Genomic DNA, 26,320 nt, shown 5'->3' on the forward strand with positions numbered 1-26,320 from the left:
GCTGTTAGAACTGAGTTGTACAGTCCTCCGCCGCCGGCTTCTTACTTTTCCAATCGCGGATCTGGTTCCCGGTTCCAAGCCCCGCCCCCGGCCTGCCCCGCGTTCTTTCTCGGGCCGAGTCACCTTTGCCTTACAAATATGAGGCCCCGCCCCCGGCCTACCTTGCCGCGTGAGGCCCCGCCCCCGGCCCGGGCTGACCAATGACCGGCTGAGCCCGGAGCCTTTGGGCGGGTCCGCAGCCAATGCGCACGCCGTGGGCGGGCTCCGGGCCGGAATTGGGGGTGAAGCTCCAGCGCTGTGCCCACATTCGGGGCGCGCGGAGCAGAGGGGTCCCTGGGGGACGCCCGGAGCTAAGATGGCGTCCGCAGCCGAGGGGGACATGGAAGCGGAGCTGACGAGGGGGCTGCTGTGGGGTTTCCAAGACCTGAGCCTTAACAAGTTGGCGACGTCCCTGGGCGCGTCAGAACAGGCGCTGCGGCTCATCATCTCCATCTTCCTAGGTAAGGACCCCTCGCGGAGTCCCCGGGGGACGGGGACGTGACCTCGCCCTCTTCCCGGAGCCACGGGGAGGGCTTTTTGGGGTGCGGGTGTCAATCCTCACACATACCAACCAGCTGTGAAGAGGAAGATGACACTATTCTGGAGTCTGGGGACACTGTACCTTCTTCACCTTTCCCTTCGACCCCTCTTGTACCCTTCTGGCCCCTCATTGGGCGCCACCACCCTCATCTTGTCATGCTCTGCCCTGTGTCCCTACGACCTGTCCTTATTTGTCTCTCTCTTGAGTTCTACTCTCTGTCCATGTGTACTGCTGTTATTAATATCAACCCTCAGACACGCGCGCTTCTCATTGGCAGGTATAGGCTCCCAAACTTAGATATTTTAGTCCTATGGACCCGCTCAGCCCCATACTCCATGCTTGCATATTCTGTGTCTCTTGTGTGCATTGCCAGCTTGTATTACACTCTCATCTTTTTGTCCCGTTTCTAATTTCTTCTTTTAACCATACTGCTTTTTCTTGTCCTTAGCCACCCACCTGTCATTTACCGTGGAATATTATTTTAGTACTGGGCTTGGAAAACAGGGCTGGCAACCCCTTAAAAACTATTCACGCTACCCCAAGCGTGTTTTACACACGTAGTTCAAAGGATGTGGTGTATTTGCATTTATGTCACAACAAACCGTATTGTAACTGGTTTATGGGCTTTTTTAAATGCATCCTTCCTCTATGGTTTTTTTTTAATAGATGAAGCAGCATGGCACAGTAAGAAAAAAAAAGTGTGTGGACTTGGAGGGCAAACAAATCAGTCCTGCTGCTCACAAACTAAGATGCTGGGTGAACCACTTAACTTCTCTGGGGCCTTTAGTTTCCTTACTTATGAAATGAGATAATAATGCCTATCTGATAGGGTTGCTATAAAGTCTGGTAGGAATTCAAAGGTCATAAGCTGATATTAAATATTTGAGTAGTTGGAAGGCTTTATGAAGGTTATGGGACTTTAGCTAGGAGAGTAGGAGTGGTGAAGAATTAAACAAGACTTGTTGGGGAGGGTGGGTGCAGGAGCAGGTCTGAACCACAAGAAATTTGAGATAAAGTTGGGCAGATGTGGAAAGCCTTAAATACTGGTAAGAAATTTGGAATTTATGGAATAGTCGGTAGAGACACTGATATGTAATATCACCTAAAGGGTGCTAATCTGATCTAGATAATGGGAAAGGCATTAATTCATATTTAAACAACCTTGGGTAATATCATTATCATTTGCTCATCACACATCAAGCCAAGATACTCTTTCTTTCTTCCAGATAAAGATCACTTTTACCCTCCCTTGTAGAATTACAAAATTTTAGACTTGTCAGGAACCTTAGATTGTGGAACTTACTTGCTGCCACCCAGATCTAACCCAAATTTATCAGTACTTCAATCTAGGGTTCTTTGCACCACATCAGCTTTGAACTTCCTACTTCTTCTCCCTTTTTCCAGGCCTAGTTATTTGTTGGGATTATAATTGACAATTAAGAGTGTTTACATTTCATTCATTAAGAAGCCAGCTGTTGATGTCTCAACTATAAATGGAGATTGTAACACAAGGAGCAACAAATTATAAGGGACAACCTGTTAAACGGAGCTGCGGCTAGAATTAGGCTTGGAATCTGTCTTTTTAGTGATGACATAATTAAATACAGCCTGTGCACTTGTAGTGGGCTACTGTGTACTATCATGGGGCATACACCTGTCTAGAAAGTTGTTTTCTCCATAGCTTACCCCTCTAACCTCATCCTGTCATTACCACCAAGCATCAAGGTAATAAAAACTTGGTATAATACATCCATCACACTCTTGAACCCCCTTGCCCATCCTACCATGGCCCACATCCCCTCTTCCTAGCCCACATGTGTCGTTGCCTTCAGTAACTCATAGTATATCTCATTTTTAGGTCAGTTGGGGTTCACATTGACCCCTAAATTGATCAGGGCTAAGTTTCACACATGGATATATAGGATTGTATTTTCTAGGTTTAGGTTACATACATACACAGAAACATACATTGATAAGCTTGTTGACAAGTACATGGAAGAAAGGGTGCATTTTTCTGGTTGTAAATATGCTTCTCCTACAAAAGTATCATCACTTCTGTGTATTGTAACCTAGAAACCAGTAGCCTTTCAGCAATGGAGTTCCTGAACCACCTCTCCTGGGGAACTGGGATACTGGAGGAAATCCTTGCCTGAGGTACCGAAAGGCCTGTAGTTAGAAACAATTTCTGACTCACTTTCTACTAACGAGATTAATTTTGGTTAAAAGCACTGAAATGCAGGTCCCCTGAAGAGTTGGGTATATCAGACATTCACATCTTAAGGGGATAAAATATGAATGTCTCACTGTTTTAGTTAGATAGTCTCATTACTGGTTCCCTAACATCTTTCCCTGTTTGAGTTGTGTGTGGATCTTGGTCTCTCCAGCGTTAGCCTTCAAACCTTTTGAACTGGGGCCCGTGGTGAGAAATAACATTTTACATCATGACCCAGTAAACACACAGATGTATACTTGCATTGGAAACAGAAGTTTCAGGAAACATTACTCATCCTGAGTATAGGTAGTGTGCTTAGCTATTTTCTATTTTATTTTTTAGTATCATTTACAACCTACTAAATTGATTTCAAGACCCACTAATGGGTTACAGCAAGCAGTTTTAAAACTCCTGAGTTAGAGGCTGTAATTTTTTATATTAGGTGCTGCAAGGAAAGGGTAAGTTTATGAGCACTTTTGCACTGAAGAATTTCAAACGGGCAGAGGACGCTGTCAAGAGGGGCATGTGTGTGTCTGTCTTGCATCTGATTGCCAGGAGTTTGGTGGAAGATAAATTTTGCTGTGAGCTCTGGTGCTGGCAGATGCCACTGGAAAACATCTCCGGTTCAACAACTCAGGTCTCCTCGTTCCTTAGCATAATTAGCAACATGAATTGTTCCAAATAAATTCAGCAAAATGTACCTGTTGTGGGTGAAGCACTGTGCTTGGCCCTGCAAAGGAAAGGGCAGTGGTACAGGATGAGTAATGGGGCTGGGCACCCGAAGGTATGACCTGTGGTCTGTTGGGGGCAGGGAACAGGCAGGTGATAAGTTCTCTCGTAACCAAAATAACAGGTGGCACTCTAAGTGGCGGCAGAGATTCCCAGAGCTTTATGAGGTTTAACGACTGGACCTTTAATGAACTTTGAAAGTTGAATAGGGTTTCAGCAGACTGAGATGGTGAGGAATAGGGACCAAGGCAAGGACGTGTGGTGACACATTCCAGGAACAGGAAGTGGTCCAGTTGGACTGAAGCAAGACCTAAGTAGAGAAGTAGTAGAAAATAGGACTGGAAGGGACTTCCCTGTTGGTCTAGTGGTTAAGACTCCGCACTTCCAGTGCAAGAGGTGCGGGCTCAATCCCTGGTCAGCAAACTAAGATCCCACGTGCCCCATGGCACGGCCAAGAAAATTCAAAAAAAAAAAAAAAAAAGACTGGAAATGTAGGTTGTGGATCCTTGAAAGCTAGGGGAAGAAGTGTGTGCTTACTGAAGCAGGTGATCAGGAGCCATCGCAGATACTTGAAAGGAGAGCGATGGGCCAGCACTGTCCTGGGAGCGGATCCAGGAGTACAGAGTAGTTTGGAAGATAGATTCTGTGACTACTTTTCATCTACACAGCTGCACGCACCAGAAACCCAGGAACCAGCCTTATCACCTCCCCCTCTCACTCTGCTCTCACCCCAGTCACCGAGTTCTATCAGCACCACCTCTAAATTGTGCCTCAGATACACTCCTTCCCTCCATCATCACAGCCACTGACCATCTGTCACCAGAACTGCCCGAATAGCCCCTGGACAGATCTCTCTAGTTTCTTCCTGTCCACTCAGTCCGTTCTCCCCGGCGCAGCCAGGGTGACCCAACCCCATGCCTCTCTTGGCTCAGCCCCCACCAGAGGTTCCATACATCCCTGGGAATCTCCCACTCCAGCCTTGACCTGAGCAAGTTCACAGCCTTGTGGCCAAGTCCTGATGCCATCAGAAAAGGCATCAGGCCCTTCCCACCTGAGCCATGGTACCTGCTGATCCGACTGCCAAGAGTGCTCTGTGCTCATTACCCACCTCACCGAGCCTTTTGCTCTTTCGGGCCTTGGTTCAGATTGCCACTTCCTCACAGAGTCCTTTCCTGCCTCTCATTTTAAGTTATGTGCCATGTTGTACTTTCTCCTCTGGACTGAAATCCCCTTCCGAATGAGTACCCATGCCAAAGCGTGATTATATATGTGCAGATGAGGGCAGCAATCGTTTTAAGTTCTGTTCATCAGTTGAATACAGTACCTGGCTTGTGGAAGTAAAGTAGAAGTAAAGTAAGAGTAAAGTAAATGTCGCTCAGTCATGTCCGACTCTTTGCAACCCCATGGACTGTAGCCTACGAGGTTCCTCCGTCCATGGGATTTTCCAGGCAAGAATACTGGAGTGGGTTGCCATTTCCTTCTCCAGGAGATCTTCCCAACCCAGGGATCGAACCAAGGTCTCCCGTGTTGTAAGCAGACGCTTTACCATCTGAGCCACCAGGGAAGATTTGTGGAAAGGGCCCAATAAATATTTACTGAATAAGTGAAAGTGTGGATGAATGACTTGGCAACTGATTGCCTGAGAGAGAAAGAAGTATAATAGTTGAGGGGTGGAAAAAAAAAAAAAACAAGCTCAGGCCTTCTGCCAGGGGAGCTGAAAAGGTGATGGTGACTTTCACAAATGTGGAGAGGTCAAGTGAGGGTTAGATGTTGTTCAGTGCCAGGGAATGACCTAGTTTTGGGACTGGCTTTAGGTTCCAAGGGCACCTCCAGCTTGTCTTGTGAAGCCTAGTCTTGAGTTTGAAAACAGTTGATAACGATTGATAATAGCTGGTAACAGTTGATAAAGATAATGGTTTTAGAAGTCAATACTGGAGAAGGGAATGGCTACCCACTCCAGCATCCTTGCCTGGAGAATCCCATGGACAGAGGAGCCTAGGGGGCTACAGTCCATGGAGTCACAAAGAGTCAGACACAACCCTGCTAACATTTTCACTTTTCAGTGGTATCATAACTGAATCAGGGAGGGACTGAAATGCCAGAGAGAATCTAGAGTGTGGTAATAATGGCATTGGTAGCTGACATTTATAAAGCGCTCAACAATACCACGCCTGGCTTGCCAATTACCCCTAAGTTATATACAGTCCTCTTATTAGCTTCCTTGTGCAGATAGGAAGCTGAGACCTCCAGCTCATACCCGTTTCTGCCCACCTCTGAAACCCCTGCTCTTTACCACCTTGGGACTGGGAGGAGCGTGTGGGATGGGAAAGACAAAGGCCCTTGGTATCATCTACTCTTTACATGACTGAACCAAGATGTAATCAGCATGTTAGGTACCTCTCAACAGCCAAAGATGGCATCAGCCAAATGGAGCAGATGGTCACCCCACCTAGTGCAAGCTCCTCCTTCAGGCTTGGCCACGACTGCGGCTTGGCTGGTAGACTCATCTAAAGTGGCACTTGCAGGTGAGGACTCATTCCTTGGAGCTTCAGAATCAGCACCACTATGGTTAGCGACCTTTAAAATCAAAGGAGGTCCCACAGTTCAGCTCCCTTTGGACCAGAGTCAGGCCTGACCCTTCACAACTAAATCCATCATTCAGGGCAAAAAGCTTTTTTTTTTCAAGTAGCAAAATGAAGAGCCCTCAGCTAGGCACGGTGGAAACTAAGCAGCATTAATGAGACAAATGAGACTTCTGACCATAATACAAAGCATGGTCCAAAAATCCTATGACTGTGAAGTAAGGAGATTGTCCTAAAGACTTTCAAGGTCTCATCTCGTCCCAAAAGGCTAGGTCCATTCTTCATTTTAGACTTTTATCTTTATTCTAATTCATAGCCACAAATTTTATCATAACTTAAAGCTTCCTGTTGGGGATTTCTTTTAAATATATTTTTCCAACTTTTTAATCTACACTCCAATATCTTATATTGCACAAAACTTCATGTTTGAATGCCAATATAACTTTAATGTCAAACAGAACCATTTTTTTGCAGTGTGCATGAGTGCTCAGTCACTCAGTCGTGTCCAACTCTTTGCGACCCCACAGACTGTAGCCCACCAGGCTCTTCTGTCCATAGAATTTTTCAGGCAAGAATATTGAAGTCAGTTGCCATTTCCAACTCCAGGGAATCTTCCTGACCCAGGGATTGAACCTGCGTCTCTTGTGTCTCCTGCACTGGCAGGTAGATTCTTTACTCCTACACCACCTGGGAAGCCCATTTCTTTGCAGAGACGTGTAAAACAGGGCCCATGAGATTCTATCCACAGGGTAATTTAACAAAGCAATTACATGCCCACTGACATGAAATCTGTCTGGGCAGCCATGGGAATTCACTGAAGGAGTTCCATCCAGCAGCCTTTTAAAAATGGGGTTCGGTCTTGAAAAAGGAAATGGCATTTCAGCTAGACCTTAAAAGGCACGGAAGATTCTAGTCAGGTGGAGATGGAAAGGGGAACTTTTCAACAACAAAGGATAATGAGCATGTATGTGGAGAGCAGGAAAAGTGAGGAAGACCTGAGGAACAGCAGGCAGTCCAGCTTGGCTGGGACACCAGAGGTTCCATAAAGGAGCTGCAGAGGAAAGCATGATTGAGTCTTCAGGGGGCGGGGAATGGGCTGGGGGCGGGGGGATGTGGTGGTGGGGGTGCTGTGTGACAGAGTGAGCTGGCAGGACAAGCATCTTTACAGACCTGCAGGCCTAGATGCAGATTTCTAAAATTAATTAAGATTAAATTGGGGGATTTCCCTGTGCCGGGGTCCAGCCCTGGCTGATCCAGGGTATTCGAAGGAGAGACGGCATAGGCGACTTATTTATTTAAATATTTATCAAAGATATAAAGAGTAATAGAATGAGGATAGCTCAGTGAGGAAATTCAGTGGAGAAAAGAGGCTGAGTAGCTTGGTTTATGAGGGAGACCAATAAAACTTCAAGACAAGAAGTCTGCACCACTTACGTAGGCCGCAGGCGTCCTTCCGTTCTCCCGAAGGAGAGGAGACACTGAGGCCTCCCCGGTCGGATCTTAGAAGCCCAGGCGTAATTAGTAAGCATGGTGGGTTCTGCGCTCCAGATGGAGATTCAGCCAGAGTGAGAGAGAGAGTGACATGGGGAGACCAAGTTTCGGTGAACAAGGCCCGCACTTTATTTTCCAAAGTAGTTTTTATACCTTAAGTTGTGCATAGAGGATAATGGGGGAAGGGGTGGAGTCATGCAAGGACAGCAGTTCCTGGTTCTAATCAAAGCCAGGCTTTCAAACTTATCATATGCAAAAGTTCAGGTGATTTACATCATCTTCTGGCCAGGAGGCCTGTTAACATTTTAAGAAACTTATTTTTCTCTAAAGGTGATTATTCCAAAGTCAGGAGCCACCCTCCAAAAGCATTAGATAAAGTTGCATTCCTATAGGGTAAAGGTGTGGTGGGCTCAATCAAGAAAAGAATTAACTCAAGGGTCCAAGGTTACAAACATTAAAGCTACTACTTACACCAATTATATTAATCAATACACTGCCAGGGACACAGCAGGTAAGGGATATGGAGACTTAGCAGCAAACATTGGCCCAACAAGTGAAAAACCCTTCACCAATACAATTTCTAATCAATCTTTTAACTGCTCAAAGGACTCTGTATTTAGACAGTTTAGAACATCTCATGCCTCTCACAGTTGGGAGGCTCTGAGTGATCACATGTGGCCAGAAAAACCTATTCAGGCAGGCTAGAGGACTTCCAAAGGAGTTTGTAGGTTGAAACACTATCACACCCAGGAACTTTATTAACTGGAGCTATAAGTTAACTCTTTTTTCAGAGAGAGGTAGTGGGGGACAGCCCCCCCTCCCCCCGCCCCCGCCAGTAAAGTCAGAGGTGTAGGTGAGAGCACAAAGCAGAAAGTAGGCAGACTCTGGTTTTGGGGGTAGATGCTCGAGAATTTCCAGGAGGACGCCTGAGGCTCGATCCCGCATTTGCGTATGCCGAGCCTCCTTCCTCATGACCTTTGCCACGGGCGGAGTTCCTCATGCTGGCTCCTGGCAGTGATAGAATTCTAGTTGAGCTATTGCAGATCCTGAAAGATGATGCTGTGGAAAGTGCTGCACTCAATATGCAATATGCACTCAATATGCAATATGCTGGCTCCCGGCATCCCTGGCCATCCAGTGATTAAGCACACATGCACAAAAATAATTGCAGCCACAAAATAATTACAATAAGATTAAATATGTGCCAACTCTTTCACCATCGACCAGTTACTGAGCTTCAGCCATCCTTTTCCTCATGTTCCCAAAGGCCAATTTGACTAAAGAATTGAGGTTAAGAGTTAAGCGCTGTGTCTGATACATATTTTTAAATTATATTTAATTAATAACAAGCAGCAATATTTTGAAACAATGCAAAGTCGACCTGCATTTTTTAAAATGATATAGTCATCGAAGAGCTTGCCTGTTTCTAGAGAACTGCCTAGGCAGACCCTTCGCTCTCATTCTGCTCTGGCCAAGTGTGAGAAAGAAGCGTTGTTCTGGGGAAGCTCTGAGGACCAGGTGAAATAGACTGTATCGATCCTTGGCCAAGCCTGACCCAGGATAGTTTTAAATAATTGTTCTCTCCCTTCCCTCAGTAGATATTCATCTCCTTCCTTTCTAAGGAGACTCCAAGTGTGGTCTTGGGACCAGCAGCATCAGACCTGCTAGGAACCTGTTAGGCAGTCAGGTTCTCAGAGGGACTAAACGAGAGACTCTCAGGATGAGGCCCAGTGATCTGTGTTTTAACAGCTGTCCATGTTATATGCTTCCCCGCATGTCTGAGGACTGCAGGCTTAATGTGTGGCTTCAGGTCCCTTTTTTGTAACAGTTGATGTCAAACTTGTATCCTGCGATCTTTGGAATAAACAGAATGCTCTCAGATTCTTTATAGCTTTCAGTTCAGTTCAGTTCAGTCGCTCAGTCATGTCCGACTCTTTGCAACCCCACAAACCGGAGCACACCAGGCCTCCCTGTCCGTCGCCAACTCCTGGAGTTCACCCAAACCCATGTCCATTGGGTCAGTGATTCCATCCAACCATCTCATCCTCTGTTGTCCTCTTCTACTCTGGCCCTCAATCTTTCCCAGCATCAGGGTCTTTTCAAATGAGTCAGCTCTCCGCATCAGGTGGCCAAAGTATTGGAGTTTCAGCTTCAACATCAGACCCTCCAGTGAACACCCAGGACTGATCTCCTTTAGGATGGACTCGTTGGGTCTCCTTGCAGTCCAAGGGACTCTCAAGAGTTTTCTTCAACACCACAGTTCAAAAGCATCAATTCTTCGGCACTCAGCTTTCTTTATAGACCAACTCACACATCCATACATGACTACTGGAAAAACCATAGCCTTGACTAGACAGACCTTTGTTGGCTTAGGTTTCCCCATTTGCTAACATCTCCAAATATTATTACTGAATCATAGGGTTAATGTACTAATGGCATTATTATATCATTATCATCTCTTGTCAGATAGATAAGCTCAGATTTCTTATCAAATAAGAAAGCTCTTTGATGACTATATTATTTTTTAAAATGCAGTTAAATTTTGTATTGTTTCAAACTATTGCCACTTGTTATGAGTTAAATATAATTTTAAAATTTATCAGATACAGTGCTAACCTCATCTTTAATAAAATTGGTCTTTGGGAACATAAGATACCTGATAATCTATTATCAGATAGATAATAGAGATGATAATCTCTCCAGGCCTTCTGTTGTGACCTGTAGCTCTAACAAAAATTAGATGCCCTCATGCAGTTCTAGGTGAATTGTTCTCCTCAAGCAGAGAGTTTTTAAGGTAGGGGCTGAAGGGTGTTGACATTTTCCCTGCAGTTACTGAAGACAAGGGCAAGGAGACTTAGGGCCCACCTAAAGTTCTCTTGGTGAAGCAGTAATAGCTGCCTAGAGACCTCAAAGCTTAAGATCTGTGTATCCCAAAAGATGCTGTATACATCTTTATTTCTCCCTGTTTTCAAAGCTAGAATGGGGAAGGTGGCAAGTAAGAAACTAAAATTAAGGATGAGTAGTTTCTGGATAAGGATTTCCTTTTGGCTTAAAACGGATGGCTTTTTATTTTATTTATTTTTTGGCTGCATTGTGTGGCATGTGGAGCATGTGGGATCTTAGTTACCCAACCAGGGATTGAATCCACACCCCCTACATTGGGAGCATGGAGTCTTAACCACTGGACCACCAGGGAAGTCCCTGGATTGCTTTTAAAATCTAAGTTCCTCCCTGTTCAAGGAGTGGCTTTGAACATAAGTGAGATTCGTGAAACTCCGGACCCCCTGAACAAAGGATTCCATCTGAGAACCTCATGTACCATAATTGTTAGCGATAGAGACTTCTGATGGAAATGTCATTGCATTCTAATTGTAGGGACCGTTTGTCAGAAAGCAGAGAGAAGTTCAGGCCAAAAGTGGTAAGACTCAGGTTTTGTTCTTGATTCGCATGAAGTCGAGTGGACAGTTTAAATACCCCACACTAAGCACAGGCTAAGTTTAAATTAACAATAAAAAGCTTTTGTCGATTAAAGATGCTTTCAGTATCAAGTATCTATCATATTGCTATGGCATTTCGATAAGAAAAGCATACATGGTCATACCTGCTACACAAAATTATAAGTGGTAAGATAGTAATTTTGTAGACAACTAAGCTCACTATAAAAAAAAAGAAAGAACTCATGTGAGTACGTTGTGTGCAAATCTGAGGAGGATATGAGCTCCCAGAAGGCTGAGCTCTGGTCACTGTGTATTTGTATTGCTGTAATAAGAAGTGGCTTCCATGTAGACGTGCTCAGTGGCTTATAGCCCTTGAGGTTTCCAGTTTCTGCTGTGATAGCGATTCTAAACTCAGATGGGCTTGGACACCATTCTGGATTACTGTCCACAAATATAATACTTCTGTTTGCCAGCCAGCAAGCAGAGGCCAGCTGGAACAGCGCCCTTCAAGGCTCCAGTGGTGTATACCTCAGACTCTGGTGGAAAAGATTGATTATAGTTGGAATACAACATACATGGCCCCAATTAAAAATAGTGAACCAGAAGGGCTACTAGGAACCCTCAGTCTTTAGCTAAAGAATAATTTGAACCCATGTTTTAGTTCTTCTTTAGTTCTTCTGATAGAAGGAAACAAAAGTAAAGCCTAGGAATTCCTATGTAGCATGCGTGCTAAGTCACTTCAGTGTCCGACTCTGTGCGACCTTATGGACTGTAGCCCCTCAGGCTCCTCTGTCAATGGAGATTCTCCAAGCACGAATACTGGAGTGAGTATACCATGCCCTCCTCTGGGAGACCTTTCTGACCCAAGGATCGAACCTGCGTCTCCTGTGTTTCCTGCATTGGAGGCAGATTCGTTACCTCTGAGCCACCTGGGAAGCCCACCTAGACAGCATGCACTTGTATTATTTATTCTAAGAGCCTAACAGTAATTATAGGGAGCCAGGTCATCATCTCACCAGAAGCTTCAAACTTCTTCAAGTCTTAATCTCGTTTTATATTTTTAAGGTATATATGCTTTTATTATATTCTAAAATACCTAACTTGGGGACTTTGCCTTGGCGGTCCAGGGTTAAGACTCCATACGTCCAATGCAGGGAGTGTGGGTTTGATCCCTGGTTGGGGAACTAAGATCCTGGCATGCCGCAGGGTGCGGCCAGAATAAATAAATAAAATACAAAATTTTAAATAGTTTTTAAAGTTCTTCCCAAATCTTCAGGTAATACTGAGATGCTGATAAAGAAATTGGATTTTTTTCAGCATGGATGGTCAGGGATAATGTGAACTTCATCAGAATTTTAAACTTTTTTGCATGAAAGGATACTATAAAGCAAGTGAAAAGAAATGAGAAACAGAAAAGAAAAAGAGAGAGACAGAAAATACTTGTAAATCATTTATCTGGTAAGGGTCTAGTATCCAGAATATATCAAGAATTCTTATAACTAAACAATGAAAAGACAACTCAGTTTAAAAATGGGCAAAGAATACGAATAGACATTTGTCTAAAGAAGACATGCAAATGGCCAATAAGCACATGGAAAGATGTTCAGCATCTTTAGTCTTTGGAAATGGAGATCAAAGTCATAAGGACATACCACTTCACACCCACCAGGATGGCTGTAACCAAAAAAAGGAGTAAACAAATGTTGGTGAAGATATGGGGAAATTGGAATCCTCATGGGTGGTTGGTGGGAACGTCAAACAGCACAGCCCCTGAAGAAAGCAGTTTGGCAGTTTCTCAAAGTTAAGCACGTATTATAGTAGGACCCAGCAGTTCTGCCCCTAATTATGTTACCAAAAGAGTTGATGTATATGTTCACACAAAAACCTGTACACACATATTCATCACATTATTATCATTGACAAACAATGGATGACCCAACTGACAAATGGATAAACAAAATATTAATATTCATAAAAGGGAATATTCAGCCATAAAAAGGAATGAAGTACTGATACTTCCTATAGCGTGGATGAACTTTGAAAACATGGTGCTGAGCGAAAGAAGCCAGGCACAAATGGCCACGTAACGTCTGCTCCCGTTTATGTGAGATGCCCAGAAGAGGCAAATCCATAAAGACAGAAAGTAGATTGGTGGCTGGTGGGGATGAGAGGAGGGTTGAATTGGGGGTGACGGCTGAGAGGTGTGGGGTTTCTGGTTAGCGTGATGGAGGTATTGGGGCGTTAGTAGTGGGTGTGGTTGCACAACATTGTGAATGTACTAAAATTCACCAAATCCGCAGACTTGAAGAATAAAGAGTGAGTAGGTATGCTCACAAAGGTAGAGAAACAGAACCCAACAAATATCCACAGCCGCTCGGATTCATAGGTTCAGTTAGAGGGTGTGATGCCATTGTCTTTTCTCCTGTTAGAATCCCAGCTGGTTCAGGAAGAGTTTATTGTTTCACTTGCTGGAATACTTGTTGCGAAAAAGAAGTCTCACCTGCTTTGTTTGTACTTACAAGCCTAGATTTGGCAACTCTTCACAGGAGGGAGGGAGGAAAATTACCAAGACAAGTTATTCGAGAGGGTTGTGTAAAGCTAATTAGCCACTTGGCAGCCTTGGGGCAACCCCTGGCCAGATCAAGTCACAACAGGAATGAAGAACTCCAGTTTCTCCACTGAAAACCAGCGCCAGGAATCAAAAGGGGAAAAAACTCAGGCTGCCGCACACTAATTCAAGATTTTTGAGAGAGAACCATGAAGTGTAAAAGCTGAGAAGCGGGGAATAGAAGACTTCAGGCCGTTATAACAGGGAAAGAAGAGGAGGAAGCAGTAACACAAGACATGAAAGATAAGAAGTAAGAGGAGGGGCAGACTGGACAGAGCAGAGAAGATGAGGCTGGGAGCTCTGCAGGCCTGGCCAGCCCTCCGCCTCTCTCTCTGACCTGTGCTGAGCCTGTGCTCCCAGCTGATAGACCTCTCTGGTAGGTGACTTCAGCACTCCTTCCCTTCCTGGACTTAAACAGGCTTCCTGGGTCTGAAATACTGAGTTGGCCCGAATGTTCATTCAGGACTTTTTGTAAGATCTTATGGCAGAGGATGAGATAATCGGACGGCATCACAGACTCAATGGGCATGAATTTGAACAAACTCCAGGAGATGGTGAAGGACAGGGAAGCCTGGCGTGCTGCAGCCCATGGGGTTGCAAAGAGTCGGACACCACTTAGCAACTAACTGACAATGACAACAAATGCCTAGTTTTGTTGTAGTGGCTGATTTTTTTTTTTTTTTAATAATCCAGGATTTGTAGAACCTGAAAATTCTATAATCTTGGTGACTTTAAGAAAAAGAATATAAAAATATCTTACATGTTTTATAACAATGTATGACCACATGAGCATGTTGCTAGTTCCCACCTCCACACCTACACACACATACACACCCAGGCCTCAAACAGACCCTTGCAGAGGAAGGGCCTCAGACTGAATGAAGCTGGGTGAACTTCGTGGCAAATCGCCTTCTTCCTGGGAGTTCTGGGGGCAACTCAGAGCTTTATTTTTGAAACTTGCTATAGACTTAATTTAGTTAAAATAGGATCAAGATGGGCAAAGGCCAAAATTTCCCACCCCTAGCTCAAGGCTAGAGGCTTGAGCCTGAGAGTGTATGTCTTAAAACTGGTTAAAAGAGCTTACTCAGATTTTAAGAAGTTAAGTATAGATAGGCTTGTATAAAATATTTGCTCAAAAAAAAATAAAATAAAATATTTGCTCATATGTAAATATTTCTTAAGTGGCCTCAAGGAAGTACATGTTTGATGCTTTTTTATGGATATTTTCTCTTATAATCTGCGCAACAGCCTGCAAGATGGCTAGTATTTTGCCTCTTGACTGAAAGAAAAACACACAACCTAGAAATGGCAAGTGCAGTTTTATTCAGGGCCTTAACTGAGGAACATAGCCTGGAAGACCGCCTCTCGGGTGGCTCTGAGGAAGGCTCCAAAGAGATCAGGGACGTATTAATATGTGAATGTTTCTTGCTTGGAAAAAAGCATGTAGTTGAGCCTCAGAGAGGCTTCCCTGGTGACTCAGACAGTAAAGAATCTGCCTGCAGTGCAGGAGACCGGATTCAACCCCTGGGTCAGGAAGATTCCTCTGGAGAATGCCATGGGCAGGGCAGCCTGTAGGCTACAGTAGGTAGAGTCACAAAGAGGTGAACACGACTAAGTAGCTAACACATACTTTGAGCATCAAAAGATTACTGCCAGTCACAAAGAGCAGACGTCTCAAGTTAATGATTTTAGTGCCTTTCTGTGTATGTGAAGACGCAAGAATCTGGACTCATTGCATCTGTCCCTTAGATATACATCTGAACTATCTAGGCCAGTATCCAAAGCACAGAAGCCTTTAAGTTTTTCTCCATCCTGAATTCCCCGCTAGGTATGCCGTTGGTGGGCAGCTGCAGTGGCTGCTGGCATGGTCCTTGAAAAACTGGAATGGGGGGGGGGGGGCGCCTTTCTTTACATCCCTACCTTAGACGTGAAGAAATCAAGGTACAAAGAATCTTAAGTGATTTGCCCAAGCGGCAAAGCTGAATTTCTCAACCAGATTACTCTTCATTCCTGAGTCTAGCTCCAATCAGATAATCTGGCTAGAAGTTGCCACCAAGTGGTTCGCTAATTTACAAAGATTTACAATATGATTTAAAAAACCACTCTCTGAATGTAAGCCTCAGGCTGGTATCTGCTAGGAAAGGTGTTTCGGTGTGTTCAAGTGCCTGAGGGTCAGCCAACATCTGTTGTCCTGTTCCACTAGTCAGCAGTGACTAGCAACTAGCCTGCGAGTCAACAGCCTTAACATTCTTTCAGTCTATAAATTTTTGTCATAACAAAAGAACTATGTGACCATTTGCACAATCTGTAATAGTACAGAAAAGACTGTAATTGTGCAGACAAACATTCACAAATAGTTCTGAGCATCTGATCAGGCTTGAGATAGTCCTGAGGGCTGGCCCCTGACCCAGGATGGTGGGGTAGGGTGGTGGGGTGCTGACTTTTCCTAGGCTCAGAAGCCAGTGAGTACCTCTTCCCGGTGGGGTCATACAAGGGAACGTGGCTTCAGGGTCAGTCTGTTGTCTCATCATAACATCATAACTTCTCAGCCTTAGCACCAGTTTGCACACACGATTGCCAGCTTGTATCGTTGGCGCTAATCTTAACATGGCCTTGCCTGTTAACTGCTAAGAGCCCCTGGCTTGAGTGCAACAATAAAAAACTGACTTTTGATGGGACTTTGGGTGCAGTTCAGGTTTAGGTTGTTTGGGTTAAGTGACTAAAAAAACTAATATTTCCTTTTTTTTTTTTTTTTGGTCACACCATTCCACTCGGCTTATGAGATTTTAGTTCCCCAGCCAAGGTTTGAACTTGGGTCTCAACATTGAGAGCACCAAGTCTTAACCACTGGACCTCCAGGGAATTCCCATTAAAAGAAAAAAAAACTTTGCAACCTTCATAAGAGCCTTTTTCCTTTCTCACAGATAACAGCCATTTACTAGTTTACCCTTAAAATGCCCCCTCTGTTCTTATTCTGAGGACATTTTCATCATTTATCCCTGAATTCTATTCTACAGTCATCAAAACGTTTAAGATACTCAGCTGGAGGTCCCTTTCAGAAATGAATTGCACCCTAAGAAGATAGGCAGGGAGCATCCCCAAGAACTGATGAAGAAAGAAAGAACAAGGAGTACCTAAATTTAGCAGAGATGAAGTTTTCAAATGGTTTTAGATAGGATGATAAGCAGACGTGGGCATGCATGTGTCTGTGAACAGATAATCAGAGATTAACATAGCCATAGCTTTAAAAGTGCACAGCTAGTGACCAGTGAGGCTTCCCTGGTGGCTCAGTGGTAACAAATCCACCCGCAGTGCAGGAGATGCAGGTTCAGTCCCTGGGTCGGGCAGATCCCCTGGAAAAGGAAATGGCAATCCATTCCAGTGTTCTTGTCTGGAGAATTCCGTGACAGAAGGGCCTAGCGGGCTACAGCCCATGGGGTCAAAACAAGTCGGACATGACTGAGTGACTGAACAACAGCAGTGACTACTGATGTATTTGCTGGCCTCCGCCAGGTGCCAAAGCATGAGACAGGAGTATCAGCATAGAAATCAAGTGATATGGGTTCTAACTGGGGCTCTGCTCTATTAACCTGAAGCAAGCCAGTTAGTCCCTTTGGGCTTTGCTTTCTTCTATCTCTAATAAAGGGTTTGGAGTCAGTGATTTATAAGGTTTCATGGGTTCAAAGAATCTGAATCCTATGAATAACCATTCAGCATGTGACTCAGCCTGAGCCATAGAGGACTGTTGGAGTGGGGCAGGTGTGTTATCACCTTGGCCATACCATCAATAAGGCTTAATCTGCTGAATAGAGACAGGACCATTGTGAACAAATTCCAGAGGTGAGCGTCACCCCACCTCCAGGTCCATAATGTCCCAGTGTTCCCCCGTCTGACAGTGTGGTCAGTAACCAATCAGTTACCTATCACCACAAAGAGCCAGAGTCACACAGGGCTTCACTCTCCTTCCTATCTCCATCCGTCTTGCTTTCCTCTGTATAGTTCTTCAGTATGAGGAATCTCCACTTTGGTGAAAGAAAACAAATGTGAATGGCAGTTCTTCACAGTGGAAATAATCATGATAAAGCTAGCATGTGGAAATATGTGATAAAAAATAAACTGTCAATACCAAATAAGCCGTTAGATGGCCACTTCCCTGGCCATCTAGTGGTTAAGACTCTGCACTTCCAATTAAGGGAGCGCGGGCACTATCCCTGGTTGGGGAGGTAAGATCCCACATGCCACGTGGCCAAAGATAAATAAATAATACAAATAAGCCATGTTCAAAAGCAGTCCTGTTTTATATTCTAGTCTGTGATTCTTAGGAAAATTGAACTGAAACTTGATCCTGAAAGTGGCCTTCCATTGTGCAAAGCAAAATACCCATTATCTGTGGGAACATTACATGATTTAGGAAAATTTCAGCATCCAGATGATATAAGGCTGAAACAGGTTTTTTCATCCATCTTTTTCAGCTAGAAATTCCAGAGTTGCCATAATTTTGTCAGTGAACTATCCCTAAGAGCAGTGATGGACAGACATAGCCTTTTGGGGGGGATCCGCTGTCTCCCATCCCTTTACCTCCGACAATAAGCATGAATTTTGAGTTTGAGATCAGTTTCAGTCATTTGACTCTAAGGAGCCCATTGACCCTGTGAACCAGATCTTCTTACAAGAGGTGAGGGTGAGTTGGCCTGGGCTGGGGGTATGTTACCCCATTGCTGAGGGCCAAGGCAGAAATGAGTAGACCGGAAACAGAGGTGATGAGCTCAGTTTATTTTTGGCTGCATTGGGTCTTCATTGCTGCACGGGCTTTTCTCTCATTGCAGTGAGCGGGGGCTACTCTCTAGTTGCATTTCTCAGTTTCTCACTGCAGTGGCTTCTTTTGTGCAGAGCATGGGTTCTGGGGCTTTCAGGCTTCAGGAGTTGTGACACATAGACGCAGGAGTTGTGGCTCCAGGGCTCTAGAGCACAGGCTCAGTAGTTGTGGCCCATGGGCTTAGTTGCTCCATAGCATGTGGGATCTTCCTAGCCCAGGAATCAAACCCATATTTCCTGCATTGACACAGGCAGATTCTTTACCTCTGAGCACCAGGGAAGTCCAATCCTCTTGATTTTTTTTCCCTATTATATAAAATTCTGACTCTGTCTGGTTTTCCAAACCTTCCTGCCCCGTCTTGTAGTCAGCCCGGTCTTGTGACATGACTGCTCCATGCCCTCTCCTGCCTCTGGGTCTTTAGTACATAATTCTGCCTTGGAACTCCCTTCCCTTGTTTCTTCTCTGCTCATCCTGACTTATCTGTTCATTACTGACCTCTTGTCTTCTCCAACCTCTACAACATTGCCATTTCCATCACTTAGCATTTACACAACATCATTGCTTGGTATTCTTTTCTCTCTAAAATGCTCCTTCAGAGTCTGAAAGCATCTCTTACAACTCTACCATAGTCTCCTTTTGCCTAATGCATTGCTGACCACATAATGGATGCTCAATACATATTTTATTCACTCCCTAGGATACAGAGTATTTGTTCATTCATTCTTTTATTCTCTCATCCAGTCAACAAATATTTTTGAGAACTTTTTTGTACCAGGAACTCTACAAGGCACTTGCAGTACAGTGAGGGGGGGGAAGAGACAAAAATCTTGCCTTCAAAGACCAATAAGTAGAATATACAGCATGTGGAAAAGTAGTAAGTGCCAAGGGAAAATAGGAAAGATAAAGTAGGAAAGAAAAACAGGAAGTGTGTGTTGGTGGCATACAGGGTGGGGCAACGTGTGCAATCTCAAGATACCATGGTCAGGGAAGGCCCCACCGATAAGGTGACATTTCAGTAAAAACCTGAAGCGCTGGAGGTACTTGAGCTCATGGGTGAAAGAGCATCCCAAGCCAGGAACATGTTAATGTGAGGGCTCTAAGGTTTGCACAAGTCTGCCATTCCAGGAAGGGCGGCCCAGAGTCAGAGATGAGTCAGAGAGCAGTGGGGGAGGGGTGAGCAGCTCAGTTTGGCATTCTGGTTGGACTTCAGCTCCTGCTGAGCAGAGCGTGACTGAATGCACTGGGGGAGATGAGTCAGGAGATGACAATTATAACACAAGCCAGGGATGGCGCCAACATGGACCAGGGGCAGAAGTGGTCAGATTCTGGGTTCACTTTGCAGATAGAATAAACAGGGTTTGCTGACAGATAGGGTTGCCTGGGGGAGGGGAGGGGGTCAGGAGCAGGGGAAGGTGGCAGGGCCTCAGCCTTGTGTGAGCAGAAGGGCTGAGCAGAAGGCTTTGCTGAAATGAGGAAGCCAGGGGAGGAGCAGGCTAGCTGAGAGAAGGACATCAGCAGTTGAGTTTGGGGCCTGTTACGTCTGAGGTGTCCCGTTAGGCGGGTACCCACTCCACGTGGCACACGAGTGTGAAGTTCAGGGGAGAGCCTCAATGGGAGGTGGACGTGCAAGAGCCGTTGGCATTCACGGTGTTAGAAGCCAGTCGGTTGAGGTTGCTGGGCAGGCCTCTGTTAAAGGAGAGGTTGATGCCATCTCACGCTCACTGAGCATCTGATATGGACCAGGTTGAAATATGAGCCAGGACCTAGATACTCTACTAGTGAAACTGAGGACCAAAAGCAGTAACTCATCAACCAGCCGAAGGGGACAGCTAGTAAGTAGCAGAACTGGGATGCAGGCTGTCAAATCTCATCTTAACCTCAGAGTTGGTGTGCTTCTAACCATCCAGTGCTTTAATTTAACCGTATGTTGCATTTTAGAAAAAGTGCTCTTGGCAAGCCAGAGTCAGTATCTTTAAAATAAATACACAATGACTCTTCTTTTAAAGTTAAGATGGGAAGAAAATCCCTCAGTCATTTGATTGTCACATGGAAAGAAGATTAGATTTGGAACCCCTGATACCACTTGCATCAGAATTTCTCAGATAAGACCTAGTTTACAGACTCCCTCTATGTGAATCTGCATGTGTGTGTGTGAGACTTTGTGACTGCTTACAATATGTTAGGCTGTGCTGACTATTTTATATGCATTATCCCCTTTCAGTTCAGTTCAGTTCAGTCACTCAGTCGTGTCCAACTCTGCGACCCCATGAATTGCAGCACGCCAGGCCTCCCTGTCCATCACCAACTCCTGGAGTTCACTCAGACTCATGTCCATCAAGTCAGTGATGCCATCCAACCATCTCATCCTCTGTCGTCCCCTTCTCCTCCTGCCCCCAGTCCCTCCCAGCATCAGAGTCTTTTCCAATGAGTCAACTCTTCACATGAGGTGGCCAAAGTACTGGAGTTTCAGCTTTAGCATCATTTCTTCCAAAGAACACCCAGGACCGATCTCCTTTAGAATGGACTGGTTGGATCTCCTTGCAGTCCAAGGGACTCTCAAGAGTCTTCTCCAACACCACAGTTCAAAAGCATCAATTCTTTGGCGCTCAGCTTTCTTCACAATCCAAGTCTCACATCCATACATGACCACTGGAAAAACCATAGCCTTGACTAAACGGACCTTTGTCGGCAAAGTAATGTCTCTGCTTTTGAATATGCTATCTAGGTTGGTCATAACTTTCCTTCCAAGGAGTAAGTGTCTTTTAATTTCATGGCTGCAGTCACCATCTGCAGTGATTTTGGAACCCAAAAAAATAAAGTCTGACACTGTTTCCCCATCCCCTTTAGCCCTTACAATAATCACTGGAGCAGGTCCTGTCCCCATTTTACAGATGAGGAAACTGACACTCAAACCACTATTAAGTGTCAATTACTGTAGGTCAACCCATCAGAAAATGAAGTATGCAGGGATAGCATGCTATGGGAGATCCAAAGACACAGAAGAACTTTAGGAAAGGAGATTGTGAACTTGTGATAGTTTTAATACAAAACACTAGTGTAAGGAATGGCAACTTGTATTACATAATGATTTTGCCAAATAAGTCTTTGTCCTAAGCACCATGTATTTAAGGCAGGAGTCCATAATGTGCAGGGTCATGAATTAATTGTGGTCTATAGTAACCCTAAAGAAGGAGACACTTGAACTGAGTGTTTTTCAAGAATGGGTAGGACTTCACTTGTTTAGAGGGGCAGTTGAAGAAGATCCCACCCAAAGGGACCGGCATGAGTGAAGGTCTAGAGATTAAAGACATAAGACATGTTTTGTTTGGATTTGGGGGGAGGGGGGCATTGTTGTGGTTTGTGTGTTTGGTTGGGTTTTTCTTTTTTTGGCCACACCACATTCCATGTGGAATCTTAGTTCCCTGACCAGGGATTGAACCCTGAAGGGCCCTTGGCAGTGAGCGCGCAGAGTCCTAACCTGTGGACCACCATGGAATTCCCGACACAAGGCATGCTTGAGAAGAAACTAGCATAGCAGTTAGCTAGAGGAGGAGGGTGGAGGCTTTGCCCAGAAATTTAATTTAGAAGGTAGACCTTGAATCTTGGACTGGGGGGCTGATGCTGTGTGGAGTGGTCAGGTAGAGTCACTGATGGCTTCTGAGCAGGAATGGCAGGGAGAGCCCCCTGGTGGAGGATGTCAGGGGATGCAGCTACAGGCAGAGATGAGGTTGTGGCAAGACTTGAAGGGGGAGCATTTGAGGGCCTTCCCTGCAGATGTAGCATGGGAAAGAAGGGGATGCGATGGTGGCGCGAGACATTGGAAAGGAGGGATGGACAGGATTTTGTGGGGGAAATCCCTGGCGGTCCTTATGGCTGAGAACTCTGGACTTCCACTGCAGGGAGCATGGGTTCAGTCCCTAGTTGGGGAACTAAGATCCTGCAAGCCTTGTGGTGTGGCCAAAACAAAAACAAACCAGGATTTGGTGACTAGATATGGGCACTGAGGAAAAAGGGAAGAGGCGGAGACAACTTAAAGCCTTTGAATGTCGCTGTGTGGCCCGGAGCGCAGTAACATCATTAATCAACCAAAGAAGCTGAGAGAAGCCTGATTCAGGGGAAAGCCCATGTCTTATTTACACAGAGTTAGAGATGGTGCAAGATATCAAACTGAAAATGCCCCACCAGGAAGTAGGAAATGTGGAACTGAAACCTGAGAGGTCAGGATTAAAGGTGTGAGGTTGTCTTTGGCATAAAGATCACGTTAAATTACATGAGAGTAGATGGGGTTTCCAACGAGACGGTGTGGACAGCATAGCAGAGGGTCGGGACTGACTCTGGAGGTCAGCCATGTTTAGGAGTCAGAAGAAAAAGCCTTCAGTGAAAGAGGCAAAGGAGAGGTTGGTGCAATTTGTCACCACCCTTTGCCAAGTCAAAGCTCAAAGCGAGTGGAGAGTAAGAGTGAACATTTAGGGATTTTCACAGGAGTTCCATAGTGCCACATCATCCAAGCCCAGGACTTTGTACTTTACTGAAGTATGGTCCACGGCAGATGGGAAATTTTAAAAACTGATCTGCACCACCAACTGAGAAGTGCTGCTCAGCCAGTAAGTGAGCCAAACAGTCTGCTCCGAGGTACATACCCAAGAGAACGGAAAACATACGCCTCGGGAATGTTCACAGCAGCCTTCTTCTTAATACCCCCAAAGTGGAAACAACCAAGATGTCCATCAACTGATGGTTGAATAAATGACGTATGATCTGTCCAAACGAAGGAATGTTATTCAGCCATAAAAAAATAACGGAGTGCTGCTACATGGTACAACATAAACGAACCTCAAAAACATGACACTGAGTGAAAGAAGCTAGATACAAAAGTCCACATACGGTATGACTCCGTTTTTATGAAATAGCCAGAATAGGCAAATCTGTAGAGTCAGAAAGTGACTTTGTCACCAGGGCCTGGAGAGTGACCACTAACACAGATAGGGTTTCTTGGGGGGGGGGCGGGGGATGAAAACATGCTGGAATTTAGACACTCCAGTGGGGACATTATACAACCTTATGAATATACTAAAAACCACTGCATCCTACACCGATGAATTTGATGGTATGTGAAATACATCTCAATAGAATAAGAAAAAAAGAGGGAAACTGATATCTCAAAACCAAGGACAGAGAAACTTTCCAAAAAAGAAAAAGAATATATACAAGGAGGGACTTCCCTAGTGGTCCAGTGGCTAAGACTCTGCCCTCCTGGTCAGGGGGCCCGGGTTCAATCCCTTGTCAGGGAACTAGATCCCACATGTTGAAACTGAGACTCAGTGCCACCAAATAAATAAATTAAAAAAAAAAAATACAGAAGGAGCAGTTGAGGAAAGGAGGGAGGAAGAAAAGCCTGTTGATTTAGAGTGCTTTAACCAGGAAAATTAAGCCAAAACACCATTCTGTGTCAGCATTTCTCCAAGTGTAGTCCATGAACTCCTATGGGTCCCTGAGAACTTTAAAGTTATTTTTCAGAATAAAATTAAAATGTTATTTGCTTTTGTCATTGGCTCTTGACAGGGCAGAAGCGATGGTAAAAACTCTGCTGGTCCCTAAGCATGAGTGAAGGTGTGGACACCAAACTGAACCAGCATACCCTACATTCTTCACCATGCAGTCGGTCAAGAAAGGGCAGAGCCAGGACTTCCCTGGCAATGCAGTGGTTAAGAATCCGCCTTCCAGTGCAGGGCACATGGGCTTGATCTCTGGTCTGGAAACTGAGATCCCACATGCCTGGGGGCAGCTAAGCCCATGTGCCGCAAGCAGAGAAGGACTCGAGCCCCAACTACTAAGTCCAAGTGCCACAGCACAGATCCAATGCTGCCAAAAAATAAATGCTAAAAAAAACAAGGTGGGGGGTGCACAAATCCATCCACTGCCCACTCATTGGAAAAGACCCTGATGCTGGGAAAGATTGAGGGCAGGAGGAGAAGGGGGGCAACAGAGGATGAGATGGTTGGACGGCATCACTGACTCAATGGACATGAATTTGAACAAACTCCAGAAGATAGTGAAGGACAGGGAAGCCTGGCGTGCTGCAGTCCATGGGGTCACCAAGAGTCAGCTACGACTGAGCAACTGAACGACAACCGAAGAGTGTCCTGGATGAAACATAAAATCTCAACCCTGAGTACATGTCTTTTTAACATTCTGTTTGAAGAAATGAGACAAATGCATGGAACACCCTCTGTCCCAAAGCAGAAGTGTCTCAAGGCAAAGCACCTGTGCACTGGCTCAAACTGCACAATGAGCTGACAGCTTCTCTTTCACAGAACACCATTTTCACGTGAAAGAACGACTGGCTGACATGCTGGTTATTTAGACTGGGCATTTGGCAGAGAGTTTCTTGGAAATGCGCAAAGTAAGCCTGTCACTTCAAGGAACATAACTGACAGTGTTTGTAATCAATGATAAATTTCAAGCTTTCAAGTGAAAATTTGAATTTTCCAAAACTTGTGTTTGCTACCATGAGCTAGACAACTTCCCATTTTATAAAGACTTCTCTGCTGAAAATCAATGGTAATACTAAGAAATGTGATTTTTTTTTGATATTATAAGGATGTCTCAAGATTGAAAGATCTCCCTAACTCAGTGAACCAATATTTTACCAATGACCAATGCACACTGTTAAAAAACCAGACCTGGCTAAAAGATCTATTCATAGTTCACGAGAGACCTGTGGATTTTAATGTAACAGTGTGAAAAGCTCATTGATAGGATTTCAAATTCCATATTACAACTAGCCTTTAAGAAACTACTTATTTGCTGAGTTTTGATTTTCTGTATGTTATCAAAGACGGAATATCCAAAATTATCTGAAAAGGCTATTAAGATTCTTTCCAGCTGTATATCTTTGTGAAGCCAGATTTTTTTTTCCATATATTTTGGCCTAAATGACATATTACAACAAACTGAATTCAGAAGCAGTTTTGAGCATCCAGCCTTCTTCTATTTAGCAAATGCCAGATATCTGTAAAAAAAAAAAAAAATCCCATTCTTTTCATTAAATGGTTTTGTTTTTATGTAAATTGTTGACTTAGAAAATATAGCTGTTTTCATTAACAGTACATTATTTGTATTAACGTGTAATAGGTTTATTTTTTTTCATGAATTAATAATTTTAAAACTTTTAATTTTCTTTTCTTTTGCCTGTGCCTCATGGCATATGGGATCTTAGTTCCCCAAACAGGGATCAAACCTATGGCCCCTGCAGCGGAAGGCTTTTAAGAGTGTAAAGTGATGCTAATTAACAAGGACCACCTGTATAGCACAGGAAGATATATTTAATGTCTTACATTAATAATAACCTATAATGGGAAAGAATCTAAAAAAGAATATACACACACACACACACACACACACATATAACTGAATCAGTTTGTGTATACCTGAAGCTAACACAACATTGTAAATTAACTCTATTTCAGTTTTTTTTTTTTTTCATGATTTTTAAAACAGCAGTGCTGAGACCAAAACGTTTGGCAGCGGCTACTGTATATATGCTGAGGGTGTTCTCTGAACTCTTGGTGTGGTGTTGGAGGTGGTTGTCATCTTTTTGGTACAAACCAGTGTCAATGCCTGGCTAAGACAACACGTAGCAGTTCTAGTTCTGTCTTCTTCCTCACACCTGCCAAAACATGCTCTGTTTTCTGTTCATCAAGGTCACATGAACCATTGCCTGATCAAACAGGGTCGTATCATATTCCCAGAGAGCCCAGAAATAGCAAAACAGGATGAGAGGCCAAGAAATCCATCAGACATGAATGAAAGCAGTCCATTTCTATTTCTTCACATGGAACTTCAGGACCTTTTAGGATTAATGA

General features: G+C 44.4%; 1 protein-coding gene across 1 annotated transcript in view; it reads left to right on the top strand.

Annotated features, from left to right (window-relative positions):
* The first annotated feature begins 244 nt into the window (after positions 1–244).
* The window catches only part of LPCAT3 (lysophosphatidylcholine acyltransferase 3), a 36,031-nt gene continuing 9,955 nt past the window's right edge, over positions 245–26,320 (top strand). Inside the window, exon 1 of the mRNA XM_061418065.1 lies at positions 245–500. Coding sequence (XP_061274049.1) covers positions 356–500 — 145 coding nt within the window. The 5' untranslated portion in view covers positions 245–355. The remainder of the gene's footprint in view (positions 501–26,320) is intronic.

The sequence above is a fragment of the Bos javanicus genome, chromosome 5, assembly GCF_032452875.1.
Source record: "Bos javanicus breed banteng chromosome 5, ARS-OSU_banteng_1.0, whole genome shotgun sequence".
NCBI lineage: Eukaryota > Metazoa > Chordata > Mammalia > Artiodactyla > Bovidae > Bos > Bos javanicus.